General features: G+C 42.4%; 1 protein-coding gene across 1 annotated transcript in view; it reads right to left on the minus strand.

Annotated features, from left to right (window-relative positions):
• The window catches only part of Dnah3 (dynein axonemal heavy chain 3), a 192,282-nt gene that overhangs the window by 122,732 nt on the left and 44,294 nt on the right, over positions 1-25,256 (minus strand). The window contains exons 16-26 of the mRNA XM_048331892.1: positions 24,860-24,983; positions 19,966-20,119; positions 18,958-19,102; positions 16,734-16,945; positions 12,116-12,207; positions 7,165-7,279; positions 5,401-5,517; positions 4,115-4,294; positions 3,250-3,386; positions 2,049-2,250; positions 473-565 (exon numbers count right to left, since the gene is read on the minus strand). Coding sequence (XP_048187849.1) covers positions 473-565; positions 2,049-2,250; positions 3,250-3,386; positions 4,115-4,294; positions 5,401-5,517; positions 7,165-7,279; positions 12,116-12,207; positions 16,734-16,945; positions 18,958-19,102; positions 19,966-20,119; positions 24,860-24,983 — 1,571 coding nt within the window. The remainder of the gene's footprint in view (positions 1-472; positions 566-2,048; positions 2,251-3,249; positions 3,387-4,114; positions 4,295-5,400; positions 5,518-7,164; positions 7,280-12,115; positions 12,208-16,733; positions 16,946-18,957; positions 19,103-19,965; positions 20,120-24,859; positions 24,984-25,256) is intronic.

The raw sequence follows: 25,256 nt of genomic DNA on the forward strand, positions 1-25,256 counted from the left end.
CTAACCCTTTTTTCTCTCTCTTTTTTTTTCTTTTTGGTACTAGTACTGAGGCTTGAACTCAGCCTGGCTACTGTCTCTGCGTTTTATTTGGCTCAAGGCTAGTACTCTACCACTTGAGCCACAACTCCACTTTGGCTTTTTGGTGGTTAATTGGAGATGAAAGTCTCATGGACTTTCTTGCCCTAGCTGGCTTCAAACTATGATCCTCATATCTCAGCCTCTTGAGTTGCTAGGATTACAGGCATGAGCCATCAGCACCCAGTAAAACCACCTCTCTTGAATCTCCTGCTTCTAACAGCAAAACATTTCACTAGAAACGTATTCAAAGGGATTCACAGGTAAAGGACTGAGAGATGCAGAAGGGTGTGTTTCAGTCGAAGGCAAAATGAGCCAGATCTACTTAGCCTTCTCCCCCGAGAATTTCATTTACAGTACCAGCCCCGTTGCCACATGTACACTGATGCTTGTTTACCTGGGTATATGCTTCAATCCCAAGTCTAATAACATCCCTCAAGCTGGCAAGCATAGTTTGTTCCACCTGCTGTAGCCACTTCTCCACCATTCCCTGCAAGGTAAGTCAGACAGAGGAAGAGAGCAAGTCAACTGAAGCCCAAGGGAGGAATTGTGGGAGGAACCCTGCACCCACTCTCCTCCTCTCCCACTCGCTCTCCTTCCCTCTCTTTTTCCCCCTCCCTTTTTCAAGAGCTGGAGGTAAGTTGATGTACTGATACCTCTCAAGCCAAAATGCTTTCTTTGCTTTACATTTATTTACATGATTCTGGGAAGGCTGTGCCTCCTAAAGAGTCATTTGGAGAATTGTGAGTGTACTGGTGCTGGAGCTTGAACTTAAGGCCTTGCACTATGGCTTTTTCCTCAAGGTTGGTGCTCTACCACTTAAGTCATACCTTCACATTCAGCTTTTTGCTGGTGAATTGAAGAGTCTCGAGGATTTTTCCTACCTAGGCTGACTTTGAACCAAGATCCTCAGTTCTTTGCCCCAAAAGAAGCTATCCATCTGACTAGATGATACCCTTCCTCCCTCCCTCCCTCCCTCCCTTCTTTCCTCTTTCCTTCCTTCCTCCCTCCCTCCCTCCCTCCCTCCCTCCCTCCCTCCCTCCCTCCCTCCCTCCCTCCCTCCCTCCCTCCCTCCCTCCCTTCCTTCCTTTCTTTCTGTATATATGTGCAGGTACTAGGGCATGAACTCAAGGATTGGGCCACTATCTCAAAAAGCTAATTTTTGATCAAGGATAGCATTCTACTACTTGAGTCACAGCTCTACTTCTGGCTTTTTTGATGGTTAATTGAAGATAAGAGTCTAAGCAACCTTCCTGCCTGGGCTGGCTTTGAACTGTGATCCTTAGATTTCAGCCTCTTAGAATAGCTAGGTATGAGCCACCAGAGCCTGGCTGGATCACTTTTAATTGGGCGTATGGAGATCTAAACAGCATCAGTTAGGACTGGGAATATGGCCTAGTGGCAAGAGTGCTTGCCTCATATACATGAAGCCTTAGGTTGGATTCCTCAGCACCACATATATAGAAAACGGCCAGAAGTGGCACTGTGGCTCAAGTGGCAGAGTGCTAGCCTTGAGCAAAAAGAAGCCAGGAACAGTGCTCAGGCCTTGAGTCCAAGCCACAGGAATGGCAAAAAATTAATTAAATAATTAAATAAAATAAACAGCATCAGTTCTTTGTAGGTGGTTCCTGATACTGTCTCCACATCAAGTTTATTTGAGATCCTTCTACAAGTTTAACATGTCATATAACTTTCAGTATTATTCTTATCTTAGAGATGGGTAAACTGAGACTCAGAAATGAAGATTGAGTTCCTTCCCTTCATCACTGTTCCATAACCAGAATTAGAGTCTGAAAGTTTAACCAGGACTTTCTGACTTGCTGTGTTATGGAGAAGGGGGTGGGGGGAGGGAGGAGGAAAAAGAGGGAGAGGGGAAGAGGAGTAGGCAAGAGAAGGAGGAAGAAAAGGAGAGGGGGAGGGGGAGGGGAGAAGGGAAAGGAGGGGTAAAAGAGAAAAGTGGACAGCCGAGTTACTTTGGCTTTCGCTGGGTAGATTTTCTGTATGAATGGAACAGTTTCTTTTTCTGAGCTGATCATGCCCACAATTTCCAGGTTGTCTGTAAATTCCAGCCTGGCAATTCCCTCAAAGCACTTCTTCAAGTGTGGCTGCACTCGGAGAGGGTCCTTTGTCTCAGACAAGATCTCCAGCAGCTCATCATTTGACAGGAAGAAGAATCTGATTTAAAGCAAAAGACATGGTAATTGAGACCTCTCCTGAGAATTTCTCTTTCCTACTATAGTTTCCAAGAGGAAGATCACATCCAAATGAATACTAGCTGTGTCCTAAAGTTTTCTCTAAAGCCCATCTTCCTCACTGTTTTTCATCTGAGGCATAAAAGGTTAAAGACAGTTTCAACTCTGAAAGCAAGAAAAAAAGGCAAAAGCTGGTATATGTAAGTTGAATATGGATGAGAAGTAAAGTGGCCCTATAATTAAGGTTAGGTACAGCATAGTTCCCAACTCTGCTTGATTTTTAGATTATTTGGGAGTCTCTAAAAATTCATGTTAAGGTTCTAATGCCCAGAGATCTTAATATGCAGAATAAGGTCTAGGAAAATCTGTCTTTAAAAAAAAAAAGAAAAGAATAACTACCAGATGATTCTAATGTCACCTGGCAGTTTTAAAATGTCAGGCATAACATGGCATAACTCATTTGTTTTGTTTTGTTTCTTTGCCAGTTCTGGGCCTTGGACTCAGGGCCTGACACTGTCCCTGACTTCTTTTTGCTCAAGGCTAGCACTCTACCACTTGAGCCACAGCGCCACTTCTGGCCGTTTTCTATACATGTGGTGCTGGGGAATTGAACCCAGGGCTTCACGTATACGAGGCAAGCACTCTTGCCACTAGGCCATATTCCCAGCCCGGCATAACTCATTTGAACAAATAAGTTATGGTCCAAGATCTAAGCCCTTAATCATAACTACTGTCTACCTTTAATTGAGGGAAATGGCAATGCTGATGGTCAAAGTGTGGACTTGACTCCCCATTGAGTTGCTTCATCTTCATTCAGATAATGACCTTTAAAATGTGCCCCATTCTTAGAAGCTGTCTCTTGGGGGAATGGAGAGTCAGGGATGGAGTAGATTGATCAAAGCCAACTCACTATGAGAAATGCAATTCTGCCTATTTTATAATTTAAGACGCTAACTCCAAACAAAAGAGTCATACGGAATACCTGGGGAAAAACAGTCTCTTCTTTTCCAAGTAGTCATTCAGCCCCCTCTGGATGTCATCCAATAGAAGGTTGGCCTCTTGAAGCTTCTCCGACATCCGCGGCTGGTCTGCTGCTACCAGAACCCTGGTATCTTTCACCTGGATCCCCCCAGAAAGGTGTGTTTAATCATGAGGTTTCTATATTATTGAGCCCAGCCTTGGGAATGCAAGTAAAACCAATCCATCAACTAATGAAGCCCCCAATTAATTGGGTGCGCAGGTGTGTGTGTGTGTGTGTGTGTGTGTGTGCCTGTGGGCTTGAACTCAGGGATTAGACACTGTCTGGGAGTTTTTTTGCTCAAGGCTAGTACTCTGCCACTTGAGCCACAGCTCTACTCCCAGATTTTTGGTGGTCAATTGGAGATAGGAATCTCACAAACTTTCCTGCCTGGGCTGGCTTTGAACGGAGATTGTCAGGTCTCAGCTTCCTGAGTAGCTAGGATTAGTTGCCAGGCAACTAACTGCTTCTTAATCCTCTCCTCATCCCACCGGGGTAAATATTCATTTATCATACACTTCCAGGGGTTTAGAATTCAGACCATGACTGTTTTTATTGATCTGTATTGACTCTTTAAATAAGAGGACTCTGGATCTGTGTAAGAGTCATCCTCCACTGTGTGGATCCAGCCCCTCTGCAGGCTGACTGGCTCTCCCACCAGCCACACAGTGACTGCACAAATGGATGGGATCCATCCATCCAGGCACAAATATTTATTGAGTGTTCTCTATTGTCTGGTCACTATTCCAGGCAAAGTGGATATAGCAAAGAGTGAAACAAAGATTTGTTGGATCTAATGGAGTTTACATTTTGCTGAAGTGAAGCTTACCGCTTGGGCCATGAGTGACTTCCAGTAACCATCGACAATACCGAATTTCCTGCCCTCTTCTGGCATCTGGGCTATGATGTCCTCTGAGCTGAAGATTGGTTCAAGGTAGAGCCAAGTGGCTTGACATTTCAACCAGGCATCCAAAATCTCCTGCACACGAACTAGCTTTTCTTCCCATTTCTGTGAATTTAGCATTCCACATCTACATCATTAGCCTGCCACTTTGTACCATGGACCCAGTAACTGCACAAATAGATGGGATCCATCCATCCAGGCACAAATATTTATTGAGTGTTCTCTATTGTCTGGTCACTATTCCAGGCAAAGTGGATATAGCAAAGAGTGAAACAAAGATTTGTTGGATCTAATGGAGTTCACATTTTGCTAAAATAATAAGAGTAATTCAAATATTTCTTTTATGGTGATGGTCTGAGCTGCTTTATACCTATGATCTGTCTGTCTGTCTGTATATATATGTATATATATACATACATACATATATACATATATATATACATACAGACATTGATTTAATTCAACAGACTTTGAGAAAGATATTATTTTAGAATCGCACTTTACAGATGCAGACTAAGACAGAACAGTTCAAGTAACTTTAACTTGCCCAAGGTCACACAATTAATAATGCAGGGCAGATAGAATATGAATTCCAGGCAGTCTGACTCCAGGATCTACACCATTGGCCTGGGCTAATTTTACAGCAATGAACAAAACAGCTTCTTCTCCCATGCAGATCACAATCCTGTATTGCTACCGCCTATAGATGCTTTCCAAACCTGTGTGTGTGTCTGTGTATGTGTGGATATGTGTCTGTGTGCCAGTCCTGGGGATTAAATTCAGGACCTGCGTGCTATCCCTGAGATTTTTTTTGCTCAAGGCTAGTGTTCTACCATTTCAACCACAGCTCCAAATCTGGCCTTTTGCTGGTTAATTGGAGATAAGAGTCCCACAGACTTTCCTGCCTAGACTGGCTTCTAACCTTGATCCTCATATTTCAGCCTCCCAAGTAGCTAGGATTACAGGTGTGTACCATTGACTATAATCTTACTTGTTATATTAAAAACTCTTCTCTTATGGAAGATTATAACAAAAGCTGAGAATGCCTATGCTTACTTGGATTGTCATTTCCTTTCAGGGTTATGCTGGTTTTTTCCATTCTGAAGAAAATACATTTCTTTGTTAATTGAACTTGCCAAAGCCTTTCCCTTCTTTTGAGAAACCCAGAGCTGAGGAGGCATCACAAAACTCACAACTCCATCTAATCTTACCCGGCATTCTGTTTCTATTGGCTTGATGAATACAGAGCCACACATGGTCTGGGTCTTTATCACGTGATCATCAAGCAGCAACTGAATGTCATCAACTGCACACAAGATACTTGTATCCTGCAAATAACAATGCCCATTTCATTAAAATCAAGAGACCTATGTCAGATGCCAATGGCTCATACCTGTAATCCTAGCTATTCAAGAGGTTATGATATGAGGATCACAGTTTAGCGCCAGTCTAGGCAGAAAAAAGTCAGTGAGTCTCCTATCTCCAATAGTCAGTGAGACTCCTATCTCCAATAAACCACCAAAAAGCTGGAATTGGAGCTGTGGATCAAATGCTAGAGCACTAGCCTTCAGCAAAAGAGCTAAGACACAGCCTAGGTCCTGAGTTTAGTACTGGCATAAGAAAGAGAAAAGAAAGAGAGAGAGAACGAGAGAGAGACAGAGACAGAGAGACAGAGACAGAGAGAATTTCTGAACAGGTCTGACTGGGTCAGACCATAAAGCACTAGGCTTCTGGGACCCACGTGGGCTTGTCCCTGCTGGAAAAGGCCCAACAACAAATCCAAGGGCCTCAAGTTCTCCTCCTTCCCATGGTTCACCAGTAGTTCTTATTCAAGTATAAAATCAAAGCATCATGACTATTGAAACCAAAGAGAGAGAAGAAATGACAGAAGGAAAATATGCAGCCCAGGGGAGAAGGAAGGGATGTGAACCTAGAATCTGGGTCTCAATCCACAGTGAACATTAAAAAAGCCAGCAAAGGATAGAGAGTTAAAACAAATATGCACAACCTAGCTACTCAGGAGGCTGAAATATGGAGGATCATGGTACCAAGCTAGCCTAGGAAGAAAAGTTAATGAGACTTTATCTCCAAAATAACCAGCAAAAAGCTAGAGTGGAGGTATGACTTGGATGGTAAAGTACCAGCTGAGCAAGCATGAGGTCCTGAGTTTAAACCCTAGTGGGACACATGACACACACACACACACACACACACACACACACACACAATTACAAAAAAATGTAGACTCAGACTCTCTGAGAGTGCAGAACCCAGGAAATGTAATTGTTAAGCACCCCAAGTGACTGTATTGCTTAGCAATTGGAAGCCATGACAGCATCCATGTATACCATGATGGCATACATCAGGCTCCACAATCTTCTACTCCACGATCCATGAGTAACCCAGACCCTAGACACGTGAGTAAGCACTCTTCCATACATACAGTGCAAACCCACATGCTATCTATACGTGCCAGGAAAAAGAAAGAAATTACACTCTCGTGATTCAAATCATGGTGCAGTAATCTGGGAGTTCATAGTGTAGAATTCAGCCCCACCCCCAGAACCAATGCATCAGATACCGCAGTTTCAGGCCATCTCTAGAGGACTCTACACAAACGTATTGGGAGTCAGGAGGCACTATCTACCCCAGATATGCTTTTGCAGTCCCTGCAGAGCAGTGGGAAGTAGGACAGCCTGTGTTCTCCCTGGGAGATGCTAATTCAGAAGGGATGCTCAGCTCCTTTGCATTGAGAAAGCCTCTTGCTCGGACTCAAGGCCCTTGGGATTTGAAAATGCATCTCCCAGGGTTGTCTGAGAGGAAAGCTGACTGGCAGGTGCAGGGTGGCACCTACCACGAGTTCCATGAGTTCTCTTGAAATTCTGAATAAATCACCTCTGTAATCTACTCTGTAATAGAAGATCTTTAGGATTTTGTTTTTTTTAAACAGGGGCTGCAGTTAGCCTAAGACTTACCGTGTCTCTGTATTTTACGAAGTTGAATGTCATGTTAACCCAATCTGACTTCATTTTCTCCAAGTTCTTCTCCAGAGAATATTCCTTGCTGGCAGCTGCACCAATGGGTTCTAGTCTGAAGGAGGAACACAGTAGCAGCAGCAGCAGCAATAAGAGGAGGTAGGGAAAACATGTCAGAGCGGGAATTGTTGCTCATCCCAAAGAGAATTTCCAAAGCTTTTAATTGTACAAAAACGTTTACTTTCAAATTTGCCAGCTGCTTCCAAGGTGTTGTGGGATTTTTCAGTCTGAGCACTATTGACTTTTGGGGCTATGAGTTGAACATATTAAAGAAGTTCTAATCCCCTGTACCTCAGAATGTGTATACATTTGGAGAAAGTGTCTTTAATGAGGTAATGACGCTGGGAATATGGCCTGGTGGTAAAGTGCTTGCCTAGCATGCATGAAGCTCTGGGTTTGATTCCTCAGCACCACATTTTTTTTTTTTTAAAGCCAGAAGTGGCGCTATGGCTCAAGTGGTAGAGTGCTAGCCTTGAGCAAAAAGAAGTTTCAGGGATAGTGCCCAGGCACTAAGTTCAAGCCCCAGGACTGGCAAAAAAAAAAAAAAATGAGGTAATGAGTTCAAATGACTTTCTGACGAGTGGTGTCATGAGTATGATACACAGAGGGAAAATCATGTGAGAAGAGGCCAACCCTACCAACATTGGTCTTTGACTTCAAACCTCCAAAATTATGAGAAAATACATTTTTGTTGTTAAGGGTCCCTCAATTGGTGGTATTGTCTAATAGTGACCTGAAAAGCCAGCAATGCTGCGGTACAGAAAACAATATCCCAAAGTCAAAAGATAGGGAAGAATGATCAAAGGGATGAACTTGATTGAGTTACATTATACTCATAAATTGACGTGTTGAATGGAAACCCCTTTGTGTAACTACCTAAACAGTAATAATAAAATTAAAATTTTTAAAGTTAAAAAATAAATAAAAGATGGGAATACTGGGTACTAGTGGTTCATGCCTGTAATCGTTGATATTCAGAAGGATAAGATCTGAGGATTTTGATTTGAAGCCAACATGGGCACAAAAGTCCATAAGACTCTTGTCTCTAAGCATCAAAAAAGGCAAAAGTGGAGCTGTAGCTCAAGTGTTAGAGCACTATCCTTGAGAAAAAATAATCACAGGAACACCACCTAGGCACTATGTTTAAGTCCCAGGACTGTTACGCATGCATGCACACGTGTGCATATGCGCCTGCATGCATGCGCGGGCACACAGACACAGACACAGACACAGAAAATAGGAACAATAAAAATACCCCAAAATAGTTGCATGTAACATATATATGTATATATATATACATATATATATATATATCCCCAACTTGTTCTTTAAGTCATCTTAGATTACTTCGAATCAATTTTTAGTTACAACATAACTAATCAATGTAAATGCTGTGTAAAACAGTTACATTGCTTAGAGAAAAAAAATGACAGGGAAAAAAGTATATAGGTTCAGTACAGATGCAATTTTTTTTCTTTTGTCAGTCATGGGGCTTGAACTAAGGTCCTGGGCGTTGTTCCTAAGCTTTTCTGCCTAGGCTAGTGCTCCACCACTTTGATCCACAGCTCCACTTCCAGTTTTTTTGGTGGTTAATTGGAGATAAGAGTCTCATGGACTTTTCTGCCCAGGATGACTTCAAATGGCAAGCCTCAGATCTCAGCCTCCTGAGTAGTGAGGATTACTAGAGTGAGCCACCAGTGCCCAGCTTACAATTTTTTTTGAAGGTTTTTTTTTTTTTTTTTTTTTTTGGCCAGTCCTGGGCCTTGGACTCGGGGCCTGAGCACTGTCCCTGGCTTCTTTTTGCTCAAGGCTAGCACTCTGCCACCTGAGCCACAGCGCCCCTTCTGGCCATTTTCCATATATATGGTGCTGGGGAATCGAACCGAGGGCTTCATGTGTAGGAGGCAAGCGCTCTTGCCACTAGGCCATATTCCCAGCCCCTGAAGTAGTTTTGACTTACAGTTGGTCTTACCCACAGATATTGACATGTTTTTCTGGCTGCTCTGTAACAAGGGACAGTAGTGGTGGTATTAGGGGGTATAAGGTAGGCAGCACCTTAGGCTAGACTGTGCAATATGGAGTTCTCAGATTCTAGCAAGCAGCTATACTGCCTGGAGCATTGCTGTCTGTTACAAATGCAATAGCAGCAAGTACATTTTTTTTTTTTTTACTGGTCCTGGGGTTCGAACTCAGAGCCTGGGCTCTGTCCCTGAGCATTTTTGCTTGAGAATAGCATTCTATCTCTTGAGCCACAGCTCCACTTCTGGGATTTTTGGTGGTTAATTGGAGATAAGAGTTCCATGGACTCTCCTTCCTGGGCTGGCTTCAAACTCAATCCTAAAGTCTCAAGCTCCCTGAGTAGTTAGGATTACAAGCATGTACCTTTTTTTTTTTTTTTTTTTTGCCAGTTCTGGGGTTTTTTTTTGTTGTTGTTGTTTTTTTTTTGCCAGTTCTGGGGTTTTTTTTTTTTGGCCAGTCCTGGGCCTTGGACTCAGGGCCTGAGCACTGTCCCTGGCTTCCTTTTTGCTCAAGGCTAGCACTCTGACACTTGAGCCACAGCGCCACTTCTGGCCGTTTTCTGTATATGTGGTGCTGGGGAATCGAACCCAGGGCCTCATGTATACGAGGCAGGCACTCTTGCCACTAGGCCATATCCCCAGCCCCAGTTCTGGGGTTTTAACTCTGGGCCTGGGCACTGTTCCTGAGCTTCTTTTTCTCAAGGCTAGCACTCTACCACTTGAGCCACAGCACCACTTCTGGCTTTTTCTATACTCTATGTGGTACTGAGGAATTGAACCCAGGGCTTCATGCATGCTAGGCAAGCACTCTACCACTAAGCCACATTGCCAGCCCTCTGAGCTCCTTTTACTCAAGCTAACACTCTAAAACTTGAGCCACAGTGCTACTTCTGGATAGTTTTTCCCCCCTATGATTAATTGGAGCTTTGACACAAGTGGTAGGTGCTAACCTTGAGCAAAAAAGCCCAGGGACAGTGGCAAGGCCCTGAGTTCAAGCCCCAGTACTGGTACAATAAAACAAAACTACAAGAAATGTATTCATTGCCTTATTATGTAACTGTACACCCTTTGCACAACACCTTGTCAATAAAATTAAAACAAAACAAAACAAAAAGCCCACACACATGGTACAGCCAACCTCCATAATTGGACTGAGTAGGTTGGGGTAGGATGTAAAGACTTGCATTTCTAACTACATCTCTTGGAAGGGTGATGCAGTGACTCTGGTATCATAATTTAAGAACCATGGGCGTTCTGATAGTCTTTAAGTCCTGGAAACCCAAATTTCCTTATGCATCATCTTGAAGGAAGGGCAGAAAATAAAATGCAGACCTGAGTATCTTTAGTTCTGAAAAATAACAATTCAATGTAAGGAAATGGAAGGACTTGGAAAAAGTTATACTAAGTGAAGTGAGCCAGACCCAAAGAAACATGGACTCTATGGCCTCCCTTATTGGGAATAATTAGTACAGGTTGAGGCAAGCCATAGCAGAGCATCACAAGGCCCAATAACTATACCCTTATGAACACATAAGATGATGCTAAGTGAAATGAACTCCATGTTATGGAAACAATTGTTATATCACAGTTGTAACTACTTTCAACGTCCTATGTGTATGTGTAGTTATCTATTATTGATGATGTTCTTGTATCACCTTCCTATGGTTGTACCTACACTATCTCTGTAATCTTATCTGAGTATATTGGAAACCGTGTTTACTGGTATTGGAAGTAGGAAATTCAAAGGGAATACCAAATTTGAGAGACACAGGGTAAAAAAAGAGAAATAACTACAAAAGCAATACTTGCAAAACTGTTTGGTGTAAGTGAACTGAACACCTGGGGGGGGGAGGGAAAAGGGGGGAGGAAGGGGGGCATGAGGGACAAGGTAACAAACAGTACAAGAAATGTATCCAATGCCTAACGTTTGAAACTGTAACCTCTCTGTACATCAGTTTGATAATAAAAATTTGAGAAAAAAAATAACAATTCAAATATATACAAATTCACAGACAAAAATCCCAGGGACATTTGTAAATGAGAAGAAAAAAAAACCCAAAGAGATGTTTCATTGGATCATGTTTCATGGGATTTTAGTGCTCAGAGGTCATTCCTAGTTCATGGTTATTTGTTGATTAAAGAAGAGGAAACCAAGGCCTAGGAAGGCTGACTGATCCTGCTTTGAGTTAGTGATTTGTTTATTATAGGGCCTTTTGGGTTTCTAGGGGGAAAGGGGGCTTGTTTTGTTTTTTGCAGAACTAGGGTTTGAACTCAGGGCCCTGCATTTGCTAAGCTGGTGTTCTACTACTTGAGCCATACCTCCAGTCCTGCTTCAAGTCACTGAGAGCTGAGCTTGAAGCTCAGGTTGAAAGAACTTTTAAAAAACTCTTTCAGGGATGGGAATGTGGCTTAGTGATAGAGTGCTTGCCTAGCATGCATGAAGCCCTTGGTTCGATTCCTCAGCATCACATACACAGGAAAAGCCAGAAGTGACTCTGTGGCTCAAGTGGTAGAGTGCTAGCCTTGAGCAAAAGAAGCTTAGGACAGTGCCCAGGCCCAGAGTTCAAGCCCCAGAACTGGCAAAAAAAAAATGTTTTTAGTATTTTATTTCAAATAAAGTTATTTTATCACTAAGTTATTTTATCTCAAATAAAATCTATAACAATTTTCTAGTCCTAAGCTATCACCAGCTCTACAGCTGAAAATGAAATTTCATGAGTAGAGAGTCAGCACAAATGGAGGTTATTGAGCAGTCCTAAAGTCACTCCAAGCCAGAAGGGGCAGACAGACACACAGAGTCCCATGTCAGAACCCATAGATACTTGGATCAAAAATTAAAAAAAAACTTTTTCAAAGGAAGAAATAAGTCTTACTTGTCAACGTATTTGCCAAATCCAAACTCCAGCATATTTAAGAGGCAAGTCGTTTCTGTGGGCTTTATTTCATAGCCAATAATCTCACTGATCTGCAGGGGACAGAAGATAAGTGTTCATTCTCCAAGACAGTAGAATATTCTATGACAAGAGACATAGTCTCTGTCTGTGGTGTCCAGCACTATGGCTACTAGCTCCAGGAGGTTAGTGAACAATGAAAGGGTAGCTAGCATGACTGAGGATCTGACTTGCTCTCAGAGCCTGGGTACTATCCTTGAGCTCTTTCTTCCCTCTCAAGGCTAGCACTCTACCACTTGAGCCACAGCTCCACTTATGGCTTTTCCGGTACTTAATTGGAGATAAGAGTCTCACAGACTTTCACGCGTAGGCTGACTTTCAACTGTGACTCTCAGATCTCAGCTTTCTGGGTAGCTAAGATTATAGGTGTGAGTCACCTGCACCTGGCATTTTTACTTCATTTTAATTAGCTCAAACTTAATTAGACAGATACGTGTATGTGGCTAGTTGAACTGGACACTGTAAATCAGAGGACTCGGGAGGCAGCCTAGAGCCACACTGCATCTCATTTCCCGGGGGTTGGTTCATCCTCTCATCAATTTTTGAGCATCTAAAGGGTTGGGCCAGGGCCTGGTTTGTTTCTGTGCTCCAGGGACCTTATGAGAAGAGATCTGGCATTTGCTGAATAAAGGAAAGAGGTTACTATTTCACAGGACAGGAAGACTACAGAATGCTGTTATGTGAAGACAAGTAGGGAGGATTGTCAGGAGCTGGTGGCTCAAGGCTGTAATCCTAGCCACACAGAAGGCTGAGAACTTCAGTTCAAAGCCCCCCTGGGCAGTTAAGTCTGTGAGACTCTTATCTCCAAGTAACTGGCAAAAAGCTTTCCTGGTTGGAAATACTCCATTCTCCTGCATAAAATACTCTGCCAAGCTTACTGTATTTCGGCTTTTTAAACTTTAACTATTTTGATAATTTTTCAAGAATATCATGGAATGTCAGTAGGTGCATTCACATTATATAACTATTTTCATCATCCCTCTCCTGTAAGTTAATTTTAAACTATTTGAACTGTTTTGAGTCCAAGGATCAAAACCCAATAGTTGTTTCTTGTGTTTTTTGTTTGTTTTTGTGAGTTTCAGGGCCTTGCACTCTCATTTAGATTTTTTTCTTAAGTCTGGTGCTCTGACATTTGAATCACAACTCCACTTCCAGCTTTTTGCCAGTTAATTGGAGAGATTATTACAAATATTTCTGACTGGGCTAGCTTTGGACTGGGATCCTCAGATCTCTTCCTCCTAGGGTTACAGGTGTGAGCCACCAGCACTGGTACTGGAGCTTGAACTCAGGGCCCAAGTGCTATCCCTTTGGTTTTTCACTCAAGGCTGGTGCTTTACTACTTGAGCCACATTTCTGCATCTAGCTTTTTGGTGGTTAATTGGAGATAAGAGTCTCAGGGACTTTTCTGCCCAGACTGGCTTTGAACTCTGACCTTCAGATTTCAACTTCCTGAGTAGCTAGTATTACAGCTATGTGAGCCACTGTCACCAGCTGCTTAATCATGCAGGTTTACAAGGCTCTCTAATTCCAAGACCCTGGAGCTGTGCTGTGCAGTGAGTAGCCTCTAGCCCCTTGTAGCTCTTGAGCAGTTGAAATGTGGCTAATCTAAACTGAGATGTGCTCTAAGTATAAAAACATACTATATTGTATTTCATATCAATATATTAATATAATGAATATATTAATAATTTAATCATATTAATATATAAATGATAATATCATATATACTTAGTTAAATAAATTATGCTCATAATTTAACTTTGTAAATTGTGGCTATTAGAAACTTTCAAATTTATATTTGCCATGTGTTTTATTTCTACTGGACAGTCTGATCTTAGTGGCAGGGACAATTCTGGTATCTAGCAACATAACTTCTCAAGGTCAGTATAACCTTATTTAAACTACAGAAGCAATCCTTTTGAAATGGCCAAAGATAAAGCCCAACCCTATGACCCTGGAATAGCTGTCCTCTGGCCTTGAGACCATCAGGTGGCTCAGCCTTCAGAGTCTGTTACCCATCTAGGATCTCCTGATTCTAGGGCCTGAATTGTCTGAGTGAGGCAGTAAGACAGATAAAAGACTGGACACTGATGGCTCATGCCTATAATCCTAGCTCTTCAGAAGGCTGAGATCTGAGGATCAAGGATTCAATCCAGCATGAACAAAAAAGTCCCTGAAACTCTTATCTCCAACTAACCACTACAAAGCCAGAATTAGAGATATGGCTCAAGTGGTAGAGCACCAACCTTGAATGAAAAAGCTAAATGAGAGTGTGAAGATCTCAGTTCAAGCCCCAGTATTGATCCATGTGAGCACACACACACACACACACACACACACACACACACACACACACACACACACACAGCAGCTTCCCTAGCCTCAGTCTGTCCCTGGGATGTTTGTGGTGTAACATACACTGAAGACAGAAGTAAGCCCACGTGGGAACAGCCCTCAGTGCATCTGGCATTATGCTTTTTGAGCCACCTTTCATCTGTTCAGCCCACTAGGTTTCCATAAGGCGCTTGTTCCTCCAGAGTCATCTTCCTGGGCATGCCCCACCCTCCCCTGGGCTTCCATTGCCTGTGCTGCCCACTCTCTTCTGATGCCTAATATCTCTGGTCCTCTTTCCATTTTCAAGTTAAGCCAAACTGACCTAGGTTCCAATTCCCTCCACACTCACTAACAATTCATGTAACAAATTACTTAGTCACCCCAAGTTTCAGTTTGCCTACCTGTAAAATGAAGATAATTATAGTCCCCTAATGCAAAGGGTTGTTGAAAGAATGGAAATAAAGGATACAATACAGTGTCTGCTACATAGCTGGAACTCAATACCTTTTAGCTATCGTTATTATTTGATTATAATTCTAAGGACCACTTTCCAATCTAAATGGTCTCTAAGAGAGAATCATGACTATCTAAGAATGGCTGGGATTTTTAAAGCTCCTGTGCTGGGGAAACTGCCTCCACATAGGAAGCAGCAGGTAGAGTGGTCTTTAAAAAACCACCAAGGATGGGGCTGGGGAATATGGCCTAGTGGCAAGAGTGCTTGCCTCGTATACATGAGGCCCTGGGTTCAATTCCCCAGCACCACGTATACAGAAAACGGCCAGAAGTAGCGCTGTGGCTCAAGTGGCAGAGTGCTAGCCTTGAGCAAAAAGAAGCCAGGGACGGTGCTCAGGCCCTGAGTCCAAGCCCCAGGACTGGCCAAAACAAAACAAACAACAACAAAAAAACCACCAAGGACAATTGCCACAGTGCCATCTCATGGAGAAACCTGGTATTACCAGAACTAGTTTTGCTAAAGTCCATAGGAAAAGCCCCATGAAGGCCAAAGGTCAATTTCTCTTTGCAGATCTTCTACCAGGACATTTGAAGACCACTGAGAAGACTCCTCTGGCTTCTGTCCTTACAGCCTCCTACCCTTCACTTAGGTCTTCTCCATGCTTACTGGCAAAGTGAAAGAAAAAAATCCCAAGCTTCTCCCATCTGGAAATCTCTGTCTTCCTGGAGAGATCAAAATGCTAGAAGTTCTAGCCCCTGGGCTTAGGGCTCCACTTTCTCTAAAGTGATGCTTGTGTTGTCAGTAGAGGACCTTTCAAAGTCATTGCAAGTCCATGGTGATAAAGGTTTTTTGTTTGTTTAAGAAAAGCAATGCTAATTTTTTTTCTGCTCAATGTTCACACCACATTCATCACCTTCACATTTGATTGCTTACACAAACCCCAACTACTTTTAATGAGAGTATATCATTCCTATTTATAGGTTCAAAGGGCTGGGGGATGAGGGGAAAAAGTACCAAGAATAACTTCTGAGCTTAGCCTGTTTGACCATGAATTTACACACCAAAGGCATGTGTCATCTGGTGTTATTAGCAGGCTCCCAAGGAAGGATGTGACATTCATTTCTGCATATGCTAGGATAAGGTGCCAATCAAGGTTTTCTTAGGGTGACTTACTACCCTTACCACTCATTTTTTGGGAGAGCAGACAAGGAGACCACTGGCTGAGATGCTTTTCAACCACCATCAAGGGGATTCCAATTAGAAAGGCCAATCTCATCACAGGCAGGAAGTCCATTCTATAGTCCACCCTTTCCCTACCTTTAGAAGGCTGTCGGGAAGTACTATTGGTTATGCCTGTAATCCTAGATACTCAGAAGTTTGAGATCTGAGGATAGCTGTTCAAAGCCAGTCAGAGGAGACAAATCCAAGAGACCCATCTCCAAGTAACCAGCAAGAAGCTAGAAGTGGAGGTATGGCTCAAGTGGTAGAGTGCCAACCCTGAGCAAAAAAAGCTAGCCCTGGTACACACACACACACACACACACACACACACACACACACACACACACATGCACACGCACACACACACACACACACACCCTCAAAACCCAGAAGGCTATTTTAGGCCCATTATTATGCCCTTGGTCCCTCAGAAAAAAAGAACTTGACTTGGTAATGTCTCCTGCCTCCCCAGGGACTCCTGCAGCCTGGCATGAATGGCCTGGGCTGCCTGGAACAGGCAGTGACAAGCACCTGTTGCCAGTGTCGGTCTTTCATTCCGGGGTTGCAGGAGATGCTGAGGATAGGAAGATGCTGCTTGAACTTTTCAATCTTCAGTTTGACATTTTCTGCTAAGCGCCGGGGTGCAGGCATGTCAACTAAGGTCTTAGTTAGCTTGTATGTTGTCCTCCACATATTTCCTATCTCCTCCGCAATTTCCTCAGCATTCAGTAAAAAGAGAGGGCCTGAAATAGAAAAGGAGGAGTGAGGCAAGAAAGGACAGGTCAGGAGATCCATTATTTGTCACATGTACCTTTAAACCCTGGGCTGAGAATAGTGCCACTTGTACAGAGACTGGAATGTGCAAAGGCTCTGAGGTTGAGCCTAAATTTGAAATCCACTTAAGCCTCAAGAATATCACCTGGGATATAAGATGGAAATGGATATCTGGAAGAGTGACTGTGGAAAATAAAGTGAAATAACACAAACAATGTACCTGGTATACAATGGAGATATTATTATTACTGTTCTTTTGGGGGGGGTGCTAGGTTTTGAATTCAGGGATTTTGCACTTTCTAGGCAGGTTCTCTACCACAGGAGCCATGCCCCCACAGCTCTTTCTTGCTTTGTTATTTTTCAAATAAGATCGCCCATTTATTCCCTGGGCTGACCTGAACTCCACTCTTCCTATTTATGCATCCCATGTAGCTAGGATGATCGGTACTCACTACCACACCCAGCTTTTTGTTGGCTGAAATGGGGCTGGCAAATTTATTGCCTGGACTGGGCTTGAATGATCCCTGTGATTTCTAGCTCCCAAGCAACTAGGGCTATAGAGGGAGCCACTGTACCTTGTATTCAGGTTTTTAAGTTATTATTGGTTTTTGTATTGTATTGGTTTTTAAGTTATTATTTTAACAGTATTAAAAGGAGCTCCACAGATGCTCTGAAATAGCAATGAGGGCATATACATTAATGGAAATATGAGTCCTCTCTATTTTAGTAACTTATTTATATTTGCTTGAAGTTATTTCAATTTATTTATTTTTTTTGCCAGTCCTGGGGCTTGAACTCAGGGCCTGGGAACTGTTCCTGGCTTCTTTTTGTTCAAGGCTAGCACTCTACCTCTTGAGCCACAGCACCACTTCCGGCTTTTTCTCTTTATGTGGCGCTGAGGAATCAAACCCAGGGTTTTGCGCATACTCGGCAAGCACTCTACCACTGAGCCACATTCCCAGCCCCGATTGTTTGAAGTTATTTAAAAAGCAAAGAATAACATCTCCTTTAAAAAATAAGTGTTCTCAGCTTATTACAGGCTCATGCCTGTAATCCTAGCTACTCAGGAAGCTGAGATCTGAAAATAGTGCTTCAAAGCTAGCCTAGGCAGGAAAGTCTGTGGCTCAAATGGTAGAGTGCCAGCCTTGAGTAAAAAAGCTCAGGAACAACACCCAGGCCCTGAGTTCAAGCCCCAGGACAGGCAACCACCCATAAAAAGGAATAAAGTCCAAACTAAAAATCTGGAACAAGAGCACATGAATCTGGAAGTCATGGTAGATCCTTTCCTGTTCTTCTCTGCCCTTTGCACAGATTGAAGCCACTATTAAATGCTGCTGCTATCTCCTCAGCAATGCCTCCCCAAACTCCAGAGTCTGGAGGAAATGCAGTTTTCAGATGCTGTGGCGCTCTGTCACTTCTTAAAGCAGCTCCATAGAGGAACTGAGAGCTCTCATTCTCCCACCAGCTGTTTCTCCCAGTCATTGCTGTTCCATAACTTTGGGTGCTCATCAGTCTTACCCTGGAAACAGGTCTAGATCTTTGATCCTTGCCTCTTGTTGTTATCACATCAAAAACATTGCCTATGGCTGTGTGTGTGTGTGTGTGTGTGTGTGTGTGTGTGTGAGTGTGTGTGTGTGTGTGCTGGTACTAGGGCTTGAACTCGGGGCCTGGGAGCTGTCTTTTAGCTTTTTGCTTAAGGCGGACGCTCTACCACTTGGATTACAAATCCACTACCATCTTTTTGATAGTTAATTGTAGTTAAAAGTTTCACAGACTTTCCTAACTGGGCTAGTTTTGAACCACAATCCTCAAATCTCAGCCTCCTGAGTATGTAGGCTAACTGTGGCTATCTTAATCCTGAGTGTCAGAATCTGATGAAGATTCCCGTCAAAATCTGAAGAACAAACTCGATTTCATGGCTGCCAAGTAAATTTCCTCGCCCATCCCCCTTCCACCCTGGCAGAATGAGAATATGATATACCGTTCATCCATTCCTCAGACTTCAAGCTGAACTCATAGGCCGTCACCCACAGCTGCTCATATGGTACTTTGTTGGTCATCAAGACTTGGAGAAGAGGAAAGGTACTTTTTTCCTTATCCAACAGCTCTTCCTCCTTGTTGATCAACTGTAGGGCAAAAGAAGACACTGTCTCTTGGGTCAACAGGTTCTCCTGAGTCCAAGAAGCCCTACAGCAAATCCCTCAGCATTTTGAAAAACTCAAGTGGAGAAAGATGCTCATCTTTCATCTTGAGACTAATAGAGAGAGGAAAATAAAATCCTTTTGCTACCTCCAAGGACCATGGCAGCTCAGATCTAGCTGATGAATTGTAGGTTAGTTTACTACTTTCTCCAGTCTCTCCATTTTTATAATCTCTCTATGTACTTCAGTTGTTTAAATGACTGTGAGCCTTTCCTACATGAATTTGCCTCAAAGGTAAGAACTTCTATGACTTAAAAGCTTACTAGATGATGGGGCTGGGAAGGTGGCTTAGTAGTAGAGTGCTTGCCTAGCATGCATGAAGCCCTGGGTTTGATTCCTCAGCACTACATAAACAGAGAAAGCCAGGAGTGGCGCTGTGGCTCAAGTGGCAGAGTGGCTCAAGTCTTGAGCAAAAAGAAGCCAGGGACAGTGCTCAGCCCCAGGACTGGCAAAAACAAAACAAAACAAAAAAGAACTTTAACAAACTTTGAAGATTGCTCCAGTGAGATGTTACACATAAAGCCCTTTGTATATCAATAAACATCTAGGTGCTCACTATATGGAAGCAGTTCCCCTAATATAATTTCTTCTTTTGGTCTCAGTAACAACAAAAACTCTATTGCAATGCAGGGATGCTGTGAACAGATGTTGAAAGCACCAATGAAAAATATAATCAACCATATCAATCATCATCTGCTTAATAGGTATCATTGAGAAGACATAAAACCAAGAATCAAAATTTCTATGCCAGTAAAGTCATTAATTAAGTAACCATCTAAAACCCAAACCTCAAATTCCACCAATGCATGATCTAGGTTCTTGGAAAGCTCATTAAGCTTTTCAACATTGTTCTTCATTTCTTCCGTAGTCATCACTTCACGCTTCCTGAAGCCTTCCAGTTCCTTGCCATAGAATTCAAGTTTTGATTCAAATTCTGAGCATCTGAAAGGAAAGGAAGCTTGGTCATATCTGGACAGGTCATTTTATGCTATCTCATATTTATGCTATTTCTATAGAATCAACATTGTTCATTCTATAGAGAATATGATCTTCTGCTACTGGTATATGTGCCGCTGTATCTCTTGTTCTCTAAAAATAAATGAAAAGCAGTTAGATACTGGTAGCTCACACCTGTAATCCTAGCTATTCAGGAGGCTGAAATCTGAGGATCATGGTTCACAGCCAGGCCAGGAAGAAAGTCCTTGAGACTCTTATTTCCAATAACCACAAAAAAAGCCAGAAATGGAGCTGCAGCTCAAGTGGTAGAGCACTAGCCTTGAGCAAAAAAATGGAAGGACTGTTGGAGTTCAAGCCCTAGGACCTGTGCAAAAATTAACTAATTAACTGAATGAAATGTAAAACCTCAATTACTTTAATCTCACCTACAGAGATGGGGTTTCTATGAGCTAAGTCATGTTTAAACACTCCCAGTTGTTTTATTATACTTATAAATATATATAAAATATGTACATATTGTATTATTAAATGTATGTACTGACTGCATATTGCTTATTCATTCAGCCATGACATATTTATTATTGAGTGCCTAAGATTTTCTTAAACTGCTTAGGGATCACAAGTATATTTGTGTAAGTCTGTAAGTAAGCTCTCTACCCTATGGAACTTGTATTTAATTTTTTTTTTTTTTTTGCCAGTCCTGGGCTCAGGGCCTATGCACTCTCCCTGGCTTCTTTTTGCTCACGGCTAGCACTCTACCTCTTGAGCCATAGTGCTATTTCCAGCTTTTTCTGTTTATGTGGTGCTGAGGAGTCGAACCCAAGGTTTCGTGCATGCTAGGCAAGCACTCTACTATTAAGCCACATTCCCAGCCCCGAACTTGTATTTTAATCAGGGGAAGACATAGACAATAAATGTGGATGGATGAATGAATCGATGAATAGATGGATGATGGATGAATGAATCCACAGACAGGATAAAGATGAAATGAGACATTTTGATCCTATAAATTTCCTAAAGAAATAAAAACAGTAATGGGATTCATGGATCACTTCAGTAGAGGGCCATTTTAGTTAGAGCCAGGCTTCCTCCATATGATTAATGAAGTAGGCCTTAAACATATTTTTTTTCTAATTAGCTAGAATAAGATAGTTATTAGGGGATAGGAGAAAGGCAGGACGGGTTCACATGTCCACTTTGCCACTTAATATTTATGTGGTCTTGAATACGCCACTTAAATTCTCTGTGTCTTAGACATATAAAAGTAGTTGTTGCTGAGTGTGGATTTGTTTTTGTTTTGTTAATAAGCTGTGGTTTCCGATTCCATGGGCACTGACCTTAAAGAACATTCTTACTAGGAAAAAGTTTAATTTGTTCACTCATCAAAACAGGAGAGCCAGGGGCTGGGGATACGGCCTAGTGGCAAGAGAGCTTGCCTCGTATACATGAGGCCCTGGGTTCAATTCCCCAGCACCACATATACAGAAAACGGCCAGAAGTGGCGCTGTGGCTCAAGTGGCAGAGTGCTAGCCTTGAGCAAAAGGAAGCCAGGGACAGTGCTCAGGCCCTGAGTCCAAGGCCCAGGACTGGCCAATAAATAAATAAATAAATAAATAAATAAATAAATAAATAAATAAACAAAAAAACAGGAGAGCGAGGTATGGTGGCTCAAGCCTATAATCCAAGCTACTTGGGAGGCAGAGATCAGAGGATTATTGCTAAAGGCCGGCAAGGGCAAAACAAGCTTGAGACATCCCATCTCAACCAGTGGCTAGGTTCAGTAACATATGCCTTTGATACCAGCTACAGGGCAAGCACAATGGCTGGGCACAGTGGAGTGTGCCTGTCATTCCCAAAGACATAGGAAAGCACAAACAGGAGGGTTACAGCCCAGGTTGACCCCAGACATAAAGCAAGACCCTCTTTAGAAAATAATCAACATGAACAAGGGGTGGAGGCATGGTTCAGAGGTAGAGCACCTGCCTAGCAAGCATGGGACCCTGAGTTCAATCCCCAGCACCACAAAAAAAGAAAAGAAAAGAAAAGATACAGTAAGCATGGCATCCACCACATTCAAGGCATTGTCCTAGTGCTAAGTCTTGAAAGCTTTGGTGAAAGGCATTCCTGGAGCCCTCTCTGAAGCATTTTCCTTTCTTTCTCCATGATGCCCTAGGGTCTTCCACTGCATTTCCATCACTTAAATTCCATGTTGATTTCAGGAACATGGAATCTACCACTGATAGGGAAAAATGGGGGAAGGATGGGCCAGAGCCGATTCTCCTATTGCCTGCATAGTAAACATTGTAGAATGTCTCTTTACATCATAACATTTCTTTTATTTATGGATTTTTTTTTGTTTTGGTGATACTCAGGTTCAAACTCAACTTGGGGCTTCCTGCTTGCTAGACAGGTACTGTATGGCTCAAGCTACATTTCTATCACTTCTTGTTCTGGGTGTTTTTGAGATAGAGTCTCCTAACCCTCACCCCACCCCCTCCCTGGTCTGGCCTTGATTCTAACCTTTTATTTATTCTTCCCACCATAGCTACAATGACAGCACATGCCATTGCACAGGCCATTTCTATTGAGATGGGGGTGGGGGGGGTGTCTCAGGCTGGCCTGGAACTGTGATCTTCTAGATCTCATCCCATGTTGGCACCATCACATGTGCAATACGGTTGAGATGAAATGTCACATCTTGGGCTGGCTTTGAACTAAGATCCTCTGATCTCTGTCTCCTGAGTAGGAGGATTACAAGTATGAACCATTGGTACCTGGCTACCAAAATTCTTCTTGAAGATCCAAATACTATACTCACATGCAAAGAGAAATCTCTGATAAAAGTAATTATGAGCTATTTCCAGAGTGCAATATTCAATTAATTCATTCAATTAATTACATTAAAATGATTATTTTTTTCCTTTTTTTTCCCCTGTGCCTGTCATGGGGCTTGAACTCAGAATCTGGGCACTATGCCTAGTTGCTCAAGGCTAGCACTCTACCACTTGAACCACAGCTCCACTTTCAGCTTTTTTGTGTGTGTGGTTAATTGAAGAGAAGAATCTCATGGAATTTTCCTGCCTGGGCTAGCTTCAAACTAAGATTTCCAGGTCCCAGTCTCCTGAATAGCTAGGATTACATGTGTGAGCCACTGGTGCTTGGTATGCTTTAAATTCCTTATACTTGTTTAGGATAATGTAGTGCCTTAAATAGCTTTATATGGAGGAGATATATGTGTGTGTATATATATATATATATACATATATACACATGTGTATATATATATACTTTTATATACACATGATAAGTCCACATATGTGTGTATATGTGTATATATATGCATACACATATATTCCATATAATAATACTCCAGGAAATTAGACTGAGTAAATGATCTGTATTTGTGAATCCCCTGTAGTCAAGGGAGGATAAGGGAGGAATTTAAAGATGGCTATTGACCTCAATTCCAGCAGGAAAGAGAATTCACTCTGATGTTCAAAGAGATGTTCGATGAAGGGCTTACGTACAGAGGTGGATGTGGGTAGGATTAAAGGCACAAATAGTGAAGGCACCTAAGGACTAGCCTTGGTGGGAATCTGGTAAGACCACTATGGCTGAGGGCTAAGACCTCAGGAGCAGCCATTGCCACCTAGAGGGATTCAGCTACTTATTGCCAGAGCCCCAGGACCAAGCAGGAAGGAAGGAGAGAGAAATCCTTTCAGTAGCTCTCCAGACTCCCTCACAGCCTGTTTCTGGGCCAGCCCAACCTGGATCCTACAGGCATGGGAACCAGAGGCTGCAGCCTAGGCTGTGTGTGTGTGTGTGTGTGTGTGTGTGTGTGTGTGTGTGTGTGTGTGTATGTGTATGTGTGTGTGTGCAACCTCTCAGACAAAGACTGGGAGGAGAATGGAATTCTGGGTAAGATAAGGGCAGCTAATCAAAAACAAATGGCACTGATTCCGAAAGTTATGTGAGACAGTAAAAGGTCAGGCTTCTTGGAAATGAAACAAGATTGTTTCTATGACTATTACTCATCCCTCCTCAGCCCAGGCTCTGTGTGTGTGTGTGTGTGTGTGTGTGTGTGTGTGTGTGTGTGTGATGCACATGACATTTGGTTCCCTACATTTAACATTGTCAGAATTTTCAGTCTGTTTATATTTACTGTGTTGCTGTATTGAACTCTTTATGTAGCAGTCAAACACACATACATGTCTAGATTATAGTACATAGTAAAATTTCAGAATAAGTGCGTATCATCACAAGACTGAATGATTACTGATACATTATAACTCTGAACAAAACCAGCTGCAAAATAAGACTATTGGCTCAGCCCCCTACCGTGCCTTTATTTCCCCTATCTTGATATGTCACAGATCTGTGGTTTCCAAGGTAAGGCTGTCATGTCTACTATTATTATTGTGAAAGCTGTTATTACATGCCACTATTTTTGTCTTTTTCTGTCTTCTTTGCCAAATTTCAGTAATTCAAGGCCAGGAAGAAAGACATTGAGTACAGGTTATTATAGTGAAGCAAGCTTTAAGAGGACATCCCTTAGTAGGAAACAAAAGGAATTAAAAAAAAAAAAAAAGGAATTCCTGCACCAACTACTATCTTTGGTCTTTGCCCACTCATTGCTGGAGGGGAAAGGGGCAGTGTTCTAAGTCAGGAATCTGCAGTGTGGGTTAAAAATCCCAGTTTCCAAACAAATCTCAAACTCTCCCTTACCTTTTAATCAGGTCCATCTCTGCCTGATCTCTCTTAGCCATGAGCAAGTTACGGCTGTTTTCAAAGATATCTTCAATCTGGTCTGGCCAGAGGAACAATGTGCTGTTCAATCTGATATCCTCTTCTGCAAAAGACACAGTCTACTCCAGAACACTGGTCAACATGTAGGAAATTAATTCAGTAGGACAAGAGGTCAACGTAAGTGGGCGTAGGTGGCAGTGGGTAGATGGACCCTTTAGAGATGAATGATATCCAACGTTTATTGAGCAGGGGCCAGCAAGCAAGTAGATGGTATCATCCTCATTTTTACAAATGGAAACAAAGTAGTTCAGCCAAGTTGTCAAGGTTTTACTGCTAAAAGGCAGCAGAGCAGAATCCTAGCCTCAGTCAGATTACC

This window comes from Perognathus longimembris, chromosome 23 (assembly GCF_023159225.1).
Source record: "Perognathus longimembris pacificus isolate PPM17 chromosome 23, ASM2315922v1, whole genome shotgun sequence".
NCBI classification, from domain to species: Eukaryota; Metazoa; Chordata; class Mammalia; order Rodentia; family Heteromyidae; genus Perognathus; species Perognathus longimembris.